The following is a 14,493-nucleotide window of genomic DNA, read 5'->3' as shown; positions in this document are numbered from 1 at the left end:
AACACTCTGTTTTGTTTGACCTCTCTACCTATTGCAATAGATGGTTTCGTAGACATGATTAAACCATCTGACAGACCCTGAAGATATGTCCTCTACTAGTGATGGGCAAACCCAAACTATAAAGTTTGGGGTCCATACCAGACACCTAGTATCCGTGCACGGACTTCTCAGGAAAACCTGTGGTATTGTTCAGGCTCTGCTACCCAGATAAAAGTAAAAAAAAAAAGTTATAACGAAGCAAAATAAAGATTAAAACAGGAGAATTATACTTACCGAGTCTCTGTGCTGCTGTCACACTGCTTACGGTTCCACTCACTACTGTAGCTCTCATACATTTTCACTGCTTCCCCCCGCCCACGCTGTGTGACAGCATCTGTGATTGTGACTGCCAGCGTCTTTGATTGGTTGTGGAGTATAAAAATAAATAAGTAATTAGGAAAAATGGCATAGCGGCCACCGTTTATTGATACCCAGCGCAGATAAAACAGATGCTGGAGCTAGCAGCTTCCAGCTGTGTGCATTATCTTGGATGTGTATTAAAATACGAGAGACCCTATGCTGCTGCTTTTTTAAATTTAAATAAATAATTCTAAAAAACGGTGTGTAGTCCCCTCCATTAGATGCTCCAATTCCTGCACTTTACTCGACTCATCCTAAATGCCCTGGTGTGGTGGCAATCGGAGTAATGTAAGGCATTCACGGCAGCTGTGATTTGTCAAAAGATCACAGCTGCCCTCAAGCCCAAACTTAGTACTGGGGAGGGATCTATGAGAGCCCATTACTAACCCTGTAAGTAAAAATAAATAAACACAAAGCACAAAGAAAATTCCTTTATTAAAAAAACAAACAATTGCCCTCTATCTCTAAAGTATTAATCCCCAAAACACCCCTGCAGGTCTGACGTAATTCACACAAAGTCCTACGACAATCCCAGTTCTGCTACATCTGAGGTAGCAGTGCATGGTCACATGAGAAAACATGACCGAGCATTGCGTCGTCCTGGACACACTGATGGAACTGCAGCTGTAAGCAATGACATCACTGAGTTTACGTGAGGTCACAGCTGCCGGTTCACATGGTACCCCAGCTCTGACCTCTGGCGAACTCGGTGAACTCACCTCCGGTGAACTCTATTAACACGCCTGAGGTGAACTCTATGAACTCATCTGAGGAGAACTCAGTGCTGGATTATCGGCTTAGGCTATGTGCACACGCTGAGTATTTGGTTGCAGAAAATCTGCGTCTCCTCGTAGAAAAACACATCAAAAAGCATAATGCAGTTTTTCTGCCAGAAAATGCCGTTTTAGTGGTGATTTTGGCAAAAAATTTCTGCACCAAGTCTGCATCTCCTGGCAGAAAAACACATCAATTCACGATGCGGTTTTGATGCATTTTTTTTGCCAGGAGATGCATATATGGTGCAGATTTCTGCAACAAATATTTGCACCACATCTCCATCTCCCGGCAAAAAACGCATGAAAAAGCAATGCGGAATTGACTGGGTTTTGTTGGGTTATTCTGCCAGGAGATGCAGATTTGGTACAGAAATTTGTTGCAGACATTTCTGCACCAGATCTGAATGTTCTGGCATGTGTTTTGATGTGGTTTCACTGCTTTTTTTGCCACAAGATGCAGATTTGGTGCAGAAATTTCTGCACCCGAATACTCAATGTGCACACATTGCTTAATACGATAATTCACCATTGAGCTCAATGACTTCACCTGAGGTCACAGCTTGAGCTTCCACAGCTGTCACCTCAGTTGAAATGACCTGAGGTGAACTGATTGACCTTACCTCAGGTGAAGTCATTGCATTTCTTGGCAAAAAAAATGCACTGACACCGCATGCATTTTGATGCGGTTTCGGTGAGTTATTTTGCCAGGAGATGAAGATTTCGGTGAGTTCAGAGTTTAGTGAGTTCACCAGAGATCAGTTCAGCTGAGGTCACAGTTGGGGTACTGTGGGAACCCCAGCTGTGACGTCAGGTGAACTCAGTGAAGTCATCACTCACAACTGGCAACTCTGTCAGTGTCCCAGATATTAGCTCGGTCACATTTTCTACTGCGACCTCCGGATATAGCAGGGCCTGGATCGTTGTGGGACCCCATGTGGATTACGTCAGATCTGCATGGATGTTTTGGGGGTTAATAAATTAGAGAAAGAGGGTGTATATATATTTTTTTTTTTAATAAATGATTTTTCTTTGTATTTTGTGTTTATTTCTTTTGACTTACAAGGATAGGAGTGGGTCTCATAGACATCTCCCCATTACTAACCTCACAGCTGTCATTAACCTTTTAGATTTCCCCCGTTGCCACTGCACCAGGGTAATCGGGAATAATCGGGTAAGCGCTGGGTAAACGACAATTCTGGGGTGGCTGCGGGCTGGCATGTTTATGCTTGGGGTGACCCAATAACCATGGGCCTCCCGAGATTTGAGAATGCCAGCTCCCAGCTGTCTGCGTTATCTTGGTAGGGTATCAAAATTGCGATGGTGGACCGCATGGTGTTTTTTTTAAAGAATTATTAATTTTTTTTTAAAAAAAGCCGCATAAGTCCCTCGTATTTTGATGCACAGCCAAGATAATCTGCACAGCTGGGGGTTGCAGCCTGTAGCTGTCTGTTTTATCTGTGCTTGGTATCAAAATACTATGGACCCTCCACCTTTTTTTCCAATTACATTCCACAACTAATCAAAGACGCCAGCAGTCTCACTGATAAGGCCGTAATTTAGGTTGATGCAATCTAATCATGCATCCCTCTTAAACTGTCTGCAGTCCAAATTATGAGTCACTCGTGGTAGCATGCATTACCCTCTCTTTCGCTCACACCAGAGACGTGCTCAGATATGAATAGAAAGTAAGACTGATTTATTTCCGGAAGTGTTACAAATATATATAACCTTATTGGCTAGGTGCCAAGAATACGTAACACGTCTCCTATTGGATAAAGTAGAACAGCTTATTCTGTGATATACAATTTACTGTAATTTGCTTGGTTCCTCATTTATATTAAGCAATGTCAGCATTATTCACTTGTCACAAGAATAGCCCAGACTGTCTGTCTGAGTCTTATGCCAAGAGATATGTGGGGTACAGTTCAAACAACATCTTAAATCTTGTTCTTTATGGATATCTCCATGTAACTCCTATATACTCATAATAATGATAATCACATCCCTAACAGTCCCCCCTTTGGAGATAGCCAAAAAGTCTTTCCTTACGTTTCCAGGTCTATTGATCTGTCCTAATGCTGATGGTTACCTCACTCACATACGAGATACCCCATCCCTTGTGGATGAATCTCCCCACCCAACAGACTATGCATAGGAAGCCAGATCCTGACCGTGTTCTCTAGACTGTCCTCATGGCTATGTTCCCCTGGCCCACGTTATTCAGGAAGGGGGAACGTGGCACTAGTCCTTTAATTGGCTAATATTTATCAGGGTTGGGTTCACTCAGAGTCTCATGCTCCTCAGTCCTCAGGCGGTAATGGTGGGACATCAAAGGTGGGATGTAGAGTCGTCTTCCAGTCCACATGCTTAGATATCATCATCCTGGCACAAAGTATCGGGTAGAAGAGGGAAGACAGCCATCTCCTGGTCTCAGGCAGGTCCGACATCTCTTTGTAGTGGAATGCATGGATCTTCGTCCGAAAGAAAAAGAGTGAGGGAAGAGAGAGAGAAAGATTGAGAAGAGAGGGAGAGAGAGAGAGGAAAAGAGAAAAGAGAGAGGAAAAGAGAGAGGAAAAGAGGAGAGAGAAAAAGAAAAGAGAGAGAAATCTAGATCTGGTTGGATCTGGAGGAGAAAACTTCAAAAACGTGTATTAGGCAAATGTTTAAACAAACAACAAGCTTAGTTGAAGTATCTGGGGGTACTTCTAAACAGGATTTCATAGGGTCTCAACCTAGTGATCCCTGCTGAGGTGTGTCTGACACTGAACAATTCAAGTGAAGACTCTCATGCCCTTGCCTTCTACACTGCCCCATCCTCCCAATCTTCCCTCTATTCTGTGGCTGGTATGGGGTGTGTAGAGTCAGTTCTGTGTCTAAGGCCTGCCATATCTCTTTGGCTGGCAGTGAAAGCAGGTCACTAGCCACTTTCCATGGTCTCCGGGAGCCCACAGCTGCACCCTATCTCAGTCCTCTTCTTCTGGGACTTGCTCTTGTAGGGTCAGGACAACGTTTTCTCAAGACTTTCCATCCTTCCTTTCTTCTTCACATCTGGGTCATTCGAAAAGCACAGATTGACTGACTGTTTCTCTCGTAAGTGGTCTTGGGGCTTCTTTGGATGTTCTGTCAGTGAGGGCACTTCTTACTGCTTCCCTTGACTCCTCCAATGTAGGCCTCAACCCTGCTCACCGCGACTCTGTCTGGCAATAGCAAAGCTTCCATCCGTTCTTCTATGGCCTCATGGCGGCGTACAGTTCCATTGTCAGTGATCAAGTCTCTTATCCTCCACAGAGTAGATGCTGGCTGCCATCTTGCAGGCTTCAGCGAGAGCACATACATCTGCTTCTTCACAGACAGGCATGCGGGTAGCGACTGCTCTATCAGCACAGCGTCTTCTTGATGCACATCTTGATCCATCCGCAAAGATGTTAAGTCAGGGTCCAAAGGTGTATCCGTCACGGTATCGAATCCAGAGTTTCAGCTATGCCAGAGTCGACTACCTCTTCCACCAAGGTGTCAGAGGTGGGACACTCCCCCCTTGGAAGAGGGAGAAGTTCAGCAGGATTAAGGACCGCACACCGGGAGTTGGTGACTTTGTCAGGGAGCAGTGATGTCATACGGGCACTGATCTTCAACTGGTGCTTTAGGTAGGTGTTCAATCTGGCTGAGTAGTGTTCAAAGGACTGCTATCTTCCTCCATTGCAAACATGTAGAATGACTTCTGGGCTGGAGATGACATGATGATACTCTTCAGGTGACTGTAACTGTAACTCAGGTGACTGTGACTGTAGCTCAGATGACTGACTGTAACTCAGGTGTTACCAGCTGTAGTTGTTTGCATATGGGCTCTCGGAGACCTGATACAAAGGACTATACCCAGGTTTGTAAGAAAGAGCAATGGGTGTAACTTTGGGGTCAGGAGAACATTGAAATTCTAAAAACTAAAATCCCCTAAAATCCCGGGGAAAGAGAAAAGAGCACAAGAGGGTTTGGAAACTACCAAGCAGCACCCCCTGACTACATCTACACAACTAGGAAAAGCAGTGGAGCGTATCTACTCTACCTCTCCTGTGCTGACCCTGTAACTGGGGGCCCTGCACTCTCCCTCATCCCGACGGTAGACCTGATGGTGGTCAGGGCCGAGCCGCCAGCGTATCCCTATCTCCTGTCAGACCCTGCAAACTAAGACACAAAGGATTACTGGGTGCTGCCAACGAAAACTTTAATATATGTCAACTCCTGATGATCAATGTCCCCTTGGGACCACATGAACCTCCACCCTCTCTATCAGGGAACTCTTGTGCAAGACACCAGGCAGGATAACATACAAGTGAAAATATCTCAAAACTAGGCTAAGTAACAACTGCCATATGCAGAAAAATATTCACTGTCCACCAGGACTAATAGTGAGCAGTCTATATGGTCTACTAAATTGTATAACATACAGAAAAAACAAATATGCAAAAGTGAAGGGAAAAGGTCCACAGGACTATCAGCAATAACCTCTGCTAAGGTTCATTAGTGGAAAAATGGAGTGTGTGTGTTCCAGGTCCCTGTCTCCCCCCTCTGCAGTCCCTGCTATGTCGGCAATAAACAGAGCAGTGACTTTGGCTGCTAAAACAAAAAAATGGGGAACTGGGTGTCGGCTGGACTAAAAATGGCGTCTAAAGATGAACTATGTAGTGTCTGAGTTAAAACGTCCACTAAAGATAATTACCGATAAGAAACAGCCGCTAAAAGAGGAAGTAGGTGTTGGCCAAAAATGGCGTCTGAAGAGTCCTGGGAGGGAGTGAAAAGAAAGATGTCATGTATTGTGACATCTACATTCAGGAGGTATTCAATCTGTCACCGGGAATATGGATTATATAGGGACCCCTGGGCTGACCCTGTAACTAGGGACCCTGTACTTGCCCTCATCTCGACGGTAGACCTGATGGTGGTCAGGGCCGAGCCTCCAGCGTATCCCTATCTCCTGTCAGCCCCTGCAATAATATCCCCATACCATACCCCACCCAGGGAAGAGTGACAGAAAGAAATCTACATTCAGAACAGAAAATAATGGGGTGGGGTAAGTCCACCCTATCTATCAACTTATGTTTCTTGTTTCCTATTTTCACAGACAGGTAAAATACACATAGTGCAGTTGCTAGATTCAGAATTACTCATCAATTCACATCTAGAATTCTCCATTTCAACATACGTGTGTCATTTACAACTAAACTTCACAGAATTTCATTCACAGGACTGAAATGGAAACTAACACTTCCCTGTTTTTTTTTGTTTTTTTTTCTTTTCAACTCTCCTACGGTGTTTCACACCAAAAACTGCGTACATTATACATAAAACATCTTTCAGTGTCACTTGGGTGATAAGGTACATACACCCTCACTGCAAACCTGGCTCCATTACTGGCCAGAAAGAATCCCCAGCTTTAATCTGGGTGAAAACATCTTTCAGGGAAAACTATATATGAGATATTATGTCAGAGAGAGAATTCACGATATACATACACCTCCATGAGAACGGTCTATCGACTACTCAATAATTCCGATTAAGACCAAAGTTTAGGGGTCTTCCCCAATGTATTCAATTCTAGGTAAGAATACATTGACATCCACTAAAACAAGATCAGTGAGTACGCATACAACGTTCAACTCACTGCTTAGCAGGAAAACCGTACCAGGTAACAGTCTAACAGTCAGGGCTCTTTCACCCACTTTTTCCTTAACACTGCACCTGTACATCAGGTCCAAGATATCAAACATCAATTATTGATGACACGTCACTCATAGGTGTATATATCTCAGTGTTCCTTCACAAGGACTGCAGCCTCTTGAGGCTTCCATGTCACATATTTAGGGCGTTCTTGTCTGGGACTATCGGAATAATGGTGCGATGCCATGTGTGGCCTGACGTCCTCAAATAAGGACAGCACCTGTGGTTTACCTCTACTAGAGACAGTGTTGGTGGTGGGGTGGATCATTGTTAAATCATTGTCATCTTCCTGCCCCCCCTCGGTGTCTTCTGTTGCCCCAGCAACAAATAGGCCAGTGGCCTTGGGACTGAAGATGGCTGGAAAAGGGAACTAGGTGCGGCCCAACCTGAAATGACGTCTGGGCAGGCTAGGGAGGGCGTTTGGTGGGCAGGGGGAGCAAGAGGTAGTAAGGGGGGACAAACTACACAAGTCCAACCCTCTGGGGACGACTTATAAGGAGGGGGGCGTTGTTTCCTAATGGGCTTGGCCACTTCCTGAGATGCCATTTTCTGATCTCATTTTCTGATCTGGTGCAATATAGAAATATCTACTATGCCAATTTTCTATCATCTTTTGACGTTCTATACCATGCCTCAGCATCCATAAGGAGATCTTTATCTTTCAAGATCCCTCGCTTATTTAACAAAACTTGACAGGTGTGGACTGATTAGACCCCATGCTTCAAGGGTATACAACCCAAAACTAACACGTCAATCTGGATGTCTGCTATGCCGTAATCCACTTCCTCTTTTGGACCAGCGACTATACACATCCACAGAATACACAGAATTTCTACCTCAGTCCACACACCACAAAAACAACGGGCTGTCCTACCAGGAAGAGGTGTCACGTGGGTGATCGATACTAAATTCACCCTCACTATCTCTTACTTCATGTACTAGTAACCTCTGTTCACACTATATACACCTTATTCTAACGGTCCGTCCAGAACATCAATAATACTGTTTAAAACCAAAGTCACGGGATTCTGCCAATGTTCCTCCTACCTAGGATCGTAGAGAACATCAAATTCCACCGGATACAGTCAGGGTCTCACCATGACGCTGTACCGGCCAAAACCAATCCCCCTATCGTCTCCTCTCTGTGGAAGACGCACCAGGATTCTGCCAATGTTCCTCCTACCTAGGATCGCGGAGAGAACATCAAATTCCACCAAATACAGTCAGGATCTCACCATGACGCTGTATTGGACAAAACCAATCCCCCTATCGTCTCCTCTCTGTGGAAGACCACCAGGATACAGTCAGGACTCTTACCATGACACCTGTACCTGCCCTTCAGTCTTATCAATTACTGACTATCAACCGGACACGTTACGTTACACACCCGTGTATACTCTATATACTCAAACAGAATACTTCAAAGGTACATTTTTCCTTTTTTTTTTTTTCTTCACTCAAAGACAGCTCTCACTACATTACGTGACACTTCCTCTTTTTCCCGTAAACCAGCAAGTACTCCACCTGCTGCAAATAGACAGACATTTCAACAGGTAGACACAGGTCAACACAATGACATAACAATAAGGACACTATATACACCATCCAGGTGGCTGATCTCACCTGCAGATATAACCATATATATTCATATATGCAGCGTATATAACAACTTCCTCATTTTCCCTTGCCGTTAAGTCAGAGAAAAATAAAACACAGAACTTCTGCTTTTCTCCTAGAGCAGACAAAAACCACATTACATTTCATGTGATTTACAATTACATTACATAAATTACAGACAGCTTAAGGTGAACCTGACCACCTTGGTGTGAGATCTCTTAGGACGGCTTATCTCATGCGAGATGGCGGTCATTAGGTGTCTAGACTGGGACAGCCCAACCCCCCCTTCGAAATGCAAGTACACGCATGAGGTTTGCAAGGTGAGATCATACAAATTTTCTCACCTGCGTTTGGAGTGTGCACCTCCACCTCCCGTGTAGTTGCCTATCGACTGAAGGTGTCAGCATGGCTGTCCGCCATCCAGAGCTCCGTCCTAAGGTTCGTTGGGCGCCAAATGATAAGGCCGTAATTTAGGTTGATGCAATCTAATCATGCATCCCTCTTAAACTGTCTGCAGTCCAAATTATGAGTCACTCGTGGTAGCATGCATTACCCTCTCTTTCGCTCACACCAGAGACGTGCTCAGATATGAATAGAAAGTAAGACTGATTTTATTTCCGGAAGTGTTACAAATATATATAACCTTATTGGCTAGGTGCCAAGAATACGTAACACGTCTCCTATTGGATAAAGTAGAACAGCTTATTCTGTGATATACAATTTACTGTAATTTGCTTGGTTCCTCATTTATATTAAGCAATGTCAGCATTATTCACTTGTCACAAGAATAGCCCAGACTGTCTGTCTGAGTCTTATGCCAAGAGATATGTGGGGTACAGTTCAAACAACATCTTAAATCTTGTTCTTTATGGATATCTCCATGTAACTCCTATATACTCATAATAATGATAATCACATCCCTAACATCACTGCAACCAATCACAGACACTGTCACAGAGGGTGGTAAGTTAATTCTCCTATTTTGTAACTCTCTAGCCCTTACTAGCACCATTTTACAGAACACAAGTTCAGGTCCCCATAGATTTATATGAGGTTCGGCATCATGTTCGGGTTCAAGTCTAGTCTCGGACCAATTTTTTTTTTTTTTTTAACCCCTTAATGACCCATGACGTACTAGATACGTCATGGATTGTGTTCCGGTAAGCCCCGCCCCCTTCCGCCGGCGGGCGGCGGCGATCGGCGCACATATCAGCTGTTATCAACAGCTGATATGTGTGCCTGCTAGCCGCGGGTGGAATCGCTTCCACCCGCGGCCATTAACCCCTTACATTTCGCTGCCAAAGTCTTGGCAGCGATATGTATATGGGCGCCGCCATGACAGTGACTTACCCTGCCCCCGCCGGAAGTCACGTGACATGATCACGTGACTTTCGGCGGTTGCCATGGTAGCACAGGGTCATGTGATGACGCCTGTGGCTAACATGAGTCACTTGCTCTCAATGCCGGAATACAGCCGGCATTGAAAGTGAAGCAGCAAATCTGCAGTTCTCAGCTCTGTAGCTGAGATCTGCAGATTGTGCAAAGCGATTGGATTGCTGATCGCAATAGCCCCCTAGGGGGACTAGTAAAATAAAAAAAAAAAGTAAAAAAAAAAGTTTTAAAAAATTAAAAAAAAATAAAAAAAACCTAAAAGTTCAAATCACCCCCCTTTCACCCCATTGAAAATTAAAGGGTTAAAAAAATAAAAAATACACACATATTTGGTATCGCCGCGTTCAGAAATGCCCGATCTATCAAAATATAAAATCAATGAATCTGATCAGTAAATGGCGTAGCGGCAAAAAAATTCCAAACGCCAAAATTACGTTTTTTGGTCGCCGCAAATTTTGCGCAAAATGCAATAACAGGCGATCAAAACGTAGCATCTGCGCAAAAATGGTACCGTTAAGAACGTCAGGTCAAGACGCAAAAAATAAGCCATCAATGAGCCTCAGATCCTGAAAAATGAGAACGCTACGGGTTTTGGAAAATGGCGCAAAACGTGCGCCACGTTTTTTGGACAAGCTTGTGAATTTTTTTTAACCCCTTAGATACAAGTAAACCTATACATGTTTGGTGTCTATAAACTCGCATCGACCTGAGGCATCATACCCACACATCAGTTTTACCATATAGTGAACACGGTGAATAAAATATCCCAAAAACTATTGTACAATCCCACTTTTTTTGCAATTTTTCCGCACTTGGAATTTTTTTGCCATTTTCCAGTACACTATATGGTAAAACTTATGGTTTCATTTAAAAGTACAACTCGTCCCGCAAAAAACAAGCCCTCATATGGCAAGATTGATGGAAAAATAAAAAAGTTACGCCTCTCGGAAGAAGGGGAGCAAAAAACAAAAACGCAAAAACGGAAAGTGCCCGGGGGCTGAAGGGGTTAAAGTCCGGCCAGGCCTGCCGAATGCAAACATCTGCGGGTTTACCCATCTCTAGTCTTGACCAGTTCAATGTACAGCCACTATATACGTTCAATGAGCCTTTCAACTAATAGGATGTTAGCTGAAACTAGTGTTTATGTATTTGCAGATTTATGTGTATGAATATGATAGCAGCTTTAAACCTGCAAAAACTCCAAGACAGTGTCTTCCGATTGCTGCAGTGGATGCAAGTTTTACAGTCAACAAAATTGTTACAGCTTCTGTACCAGTACGGCTCCCATCCAAAACTATTTCATCAGGTATGATACTACTGACTTCTTTTTTGCTCATTCTATATAGCTTATAACGTCAGATGTGTGGTGTAGATTGCTTTGTAAGTAGGCTTGATATATTTTAAAGATTAACTGTGCTTTCAAGTCACTTTTCAGAATATACTGTCATTTGTATGTACATGTTAAATAACCCAATGTCTGGCCTTATTTCACTTGTCTCCTACATTTTCACCAGTTTTCCTCTTTGCAGCTTATATCTCTTTATTTGAAATCCACTCTGAGCTGTTGGGAGGATACTTGCTACTATGATATCTCCTATACACAGCTGAATTTTTTAGCAGACAAGCAGAAGCAGCATGTAGGATATTGTCTTGATGTGACTCCAGCTTTTGAATGATGTAAAAGACTTGTTGGATAGGTCATCACAATGTTTATTATCTCCCTCTTCTTGTTTACTCACTCTGCTCCTTTATTCTTCTCCCACCTCCTTTCTTAATAGTGTTATGGTTATGGTACCGTCTCACTAAACGACGTACCAGCAATTCCGACCACGATACGACCTGGTCAGGATCGCTGGTACATCGCTACAGGGTCGGTGGTGAGCTGTGAATCAGGCAAATCTCACCAGCAACCAGCCACCAGCGACTTGTGTAACGATGCTGCGCTTGGTAACCAGGGTAAATATCGGGTAATTAAGCAAAGCGTTACCCAATATTTACCCTGGTTACCAGCGTACACCGCTTACAGGCTGCCAGCGCTGGCTCCCTGTATATATAGCTAGGGTACACATCGGGTTACTTAGCAAAGCGCTTTGCTTAGTTACCTGATATTTACCCTGGTTATCAGCGTACGCTGCTTACACAGAGTCGGTGCTCGTTGGTCTCCCGCAGTCAAACACGCCGATGTGTGCTGCACAGTGGGAGACCAACGAGCAAAAAATGAACCAGAACAGTGTGTAACGATCAGCGATTTCACAGCAGGAGCCAAGTCGCTGCTTAGTGTCACACACAGCGAGATCGCTGATGAGGTCACTGGTACGTCACAAAAGCTGTGACTCAGCGGTGATCTCACTATGTGAGAAGTACCCCTAACATGATACCAGAGTGAGCTGGCAGTATGTCTTGTCAGACCAAGATGGAGCTGAGCTGTTGTTATTTAGAGTATATTGTGAGTTCAGGGGAAGAACTGTCTTATAAGTGGGGAAGGAAGCAGATTTCTCTGATAAGATATGTTACAAAGTCTCTTATATTTGCCTGTACTATTTATTTCTGCACAGCTTGCGGAAAGTACAGTTATCTTCTAGAATTGTCATGCTGTACTACTTGGTGTACTGAGGAAGTGCAATACAAACTCCACTAGATGGCAGCAGAGTGGAGAAAGAGCAGAATACACCTGCTCAGGAGTAGTACAGTGAAGTCACCACAAGGTGGCAATAGAATAGTGAAACAAGCCGAGACGGATACTAAAGGTCAGACTTAGGCTACTTTCACACATCAGTTTTCTGTATTCAGGTACAGTCCTTTTTTTTGCCGTATCCAACGTTTCCGGTTTTGTTGTGCAAACCGGACCCACCGGATCCGGTTTTAAGCGGATCCGTTGTGGACGGATCCGGAATAAAACGGATCCGGTGGGTCCGGTTTGCATCCGTTTTGCATCCGTTTTGTCCGTTTTTTTACGGATCCGTTTTTTTAACACTAAACAAACAATTAACGAGTTCCGTATTCTGATTGGCTATTGGGAAAATATAGTATATATACAGTATTTTGAAGCATATATTACAGAATGAAGACAGAGACAATCAGAAACCATGGATGCTATTCTTGCAAATTACACAAAGATCACTGCAGATTTTATATTTGAGGCAAATCGCTTGGCTATCATCGTCAGAGAAAAGGAGCGACAGCGACTGAGGCGTCAGCGACATCGACGCTTTTGGATCCATCCCCTGACTGCCCAGAGACTGACACGTGGGGTGTTTTCAACCCTATACCTGGAGCTCCGTGGAAACCATGAAAAATTCACAAGCTATGTCCGGATGGCAGTGAATAATTTTGACGTCCTCCTTGGCCTTGTTGCGGACAACATACGTAAAACGGACACCTTCTGCCGTTACTCTATAACACCCGAGGAGCGTTTGCTGGTTACGCTTAGGTAAGTTTTTTTTTTTTTAATTGTATCCTCCTGTAAATTGACTTTTAACTGTAATGTGTTTGCTATTATTTTTTTATAATTATTGTCTTTCCTTTACAGATTCCTTGCAACTGGAGAGTCGCTTTCGTCCCTCCACTACCAGTTTCGACTAGGAATTTCCACCATCTCGGGAATCATTAGAGACACTTGCCAAGCCTTGTGGGATTGCCTCCATGAGGATTTCATCCCCCAGCCCACCAGGGACAGATGGCTTGCAATTGCTGAACAATACTATAACATTTGTCAGTTTCCAAATTGCCTTGGCTCAGTGGACGGCAAACATATAAGAATTGTGAAACCTGCTGCTTCGGGGTCAGAATACTACAATTATAAAAAGTATTTCTCAATTGTCCTAATGGCAATAACGGATGCGGACTACAAATTTATCTCAGTGGACATTGGCGCATATGGGAGATCCAATGACTCGCAGGTCTTTAAAATGTCCCCAATGGGGCGGCGAATCTATGGGAATACTTTTGATTTCCCTCCTGCAAGACCTCTTCCTGGCACATGTGAGCCCCCAATGCCCTTTGTTTTTGTGGCCGACGAAGCCTTTCAACTCTCCCAACATCTATTGAAGCCATATGCAAGCCGTGGATTGACGCAAACACAAAAAATATCTAATTACAGATTATCCAGAGCCAGAAGAATGGTGGAATGCTCCTTTGGGATACTAACCAGCAAATGGCGAGTGTTGTTAACAGCCATTAATTTAAACATTGAAACTGTTGATGAAATAGTGAAAGCATGTGTGGTACTGCACAATTTTGTTTTAACAAAGGAACCTTTGTCCTTGGATGACCAGAGTTTGGAATCCACCTCTTTGACTGACTACACCAGTCCTGGATTTAGGAGTAGTGTTGCCTGTTCAACAATCCGTGACAAATATGCTGACTATTTTGTGTCCCCAGAAGGTAGAGTAGATTGGCAAGATCAAATGGTATAAGATTTTTGTTTAGTTTTATAACAAATAAACATAGTTAAAAATAAATTAAAAAATATCTTGTTAACCTTGTTAATTTTAATCTTTCACTCGCTTTAAAAATTTGTAATTTTTACACCGTCAAATTACAACATGTTATGTTTTTGTATTACCTTATTATTAACTTAACTTGCAAAATAATATTC

At 43.5% G+C, this 14,493-nt stretch overlaps 1 protein-coding gene across 1 annotated transcript in view; it reads left to right on the top strand.

Annotated features, from left to right (window-relative positions):
* Positions 1 to 14,493, top strand: part of TEX15 (testis expressed 15, meiosis and synapsis associated) — a 226,792-nt gene that overhangs the window by 136,556 nt on the left and 75,743 nt on the right. Inside the window, exon 7 of the mRNA XM_075352463.1 lies at positions 11,052 to 11,202. Coding sequence (XP_075208578.1) covers positions 11,052 to 11,202 — 151 coding nt within the window. The remainder of the gene's footprint in view (positions 1 to 11,051; positions 11,203 to 14,493) is intronic.

This window comes from Anomaloglossus baeobatrachus, chromosome 1 (genome assembly GCF_048569485.1).
Source record: "Anomaloglossus baeobatrachus isolate aAnoBae1 chromosome 1, aAnoBae1.hap1, whole genome shotgun sequence".
NCBI classification, from domain to species: Eukaryota; Metazoa; Chordata; class Amphibia; order Anura; family Aromobatidae; genus Anomaloglossus; species Anomaloglossus baeobatrachus.
This window is presented reverse-complemented; position numbering and strand designations above follow the sequence as displayed.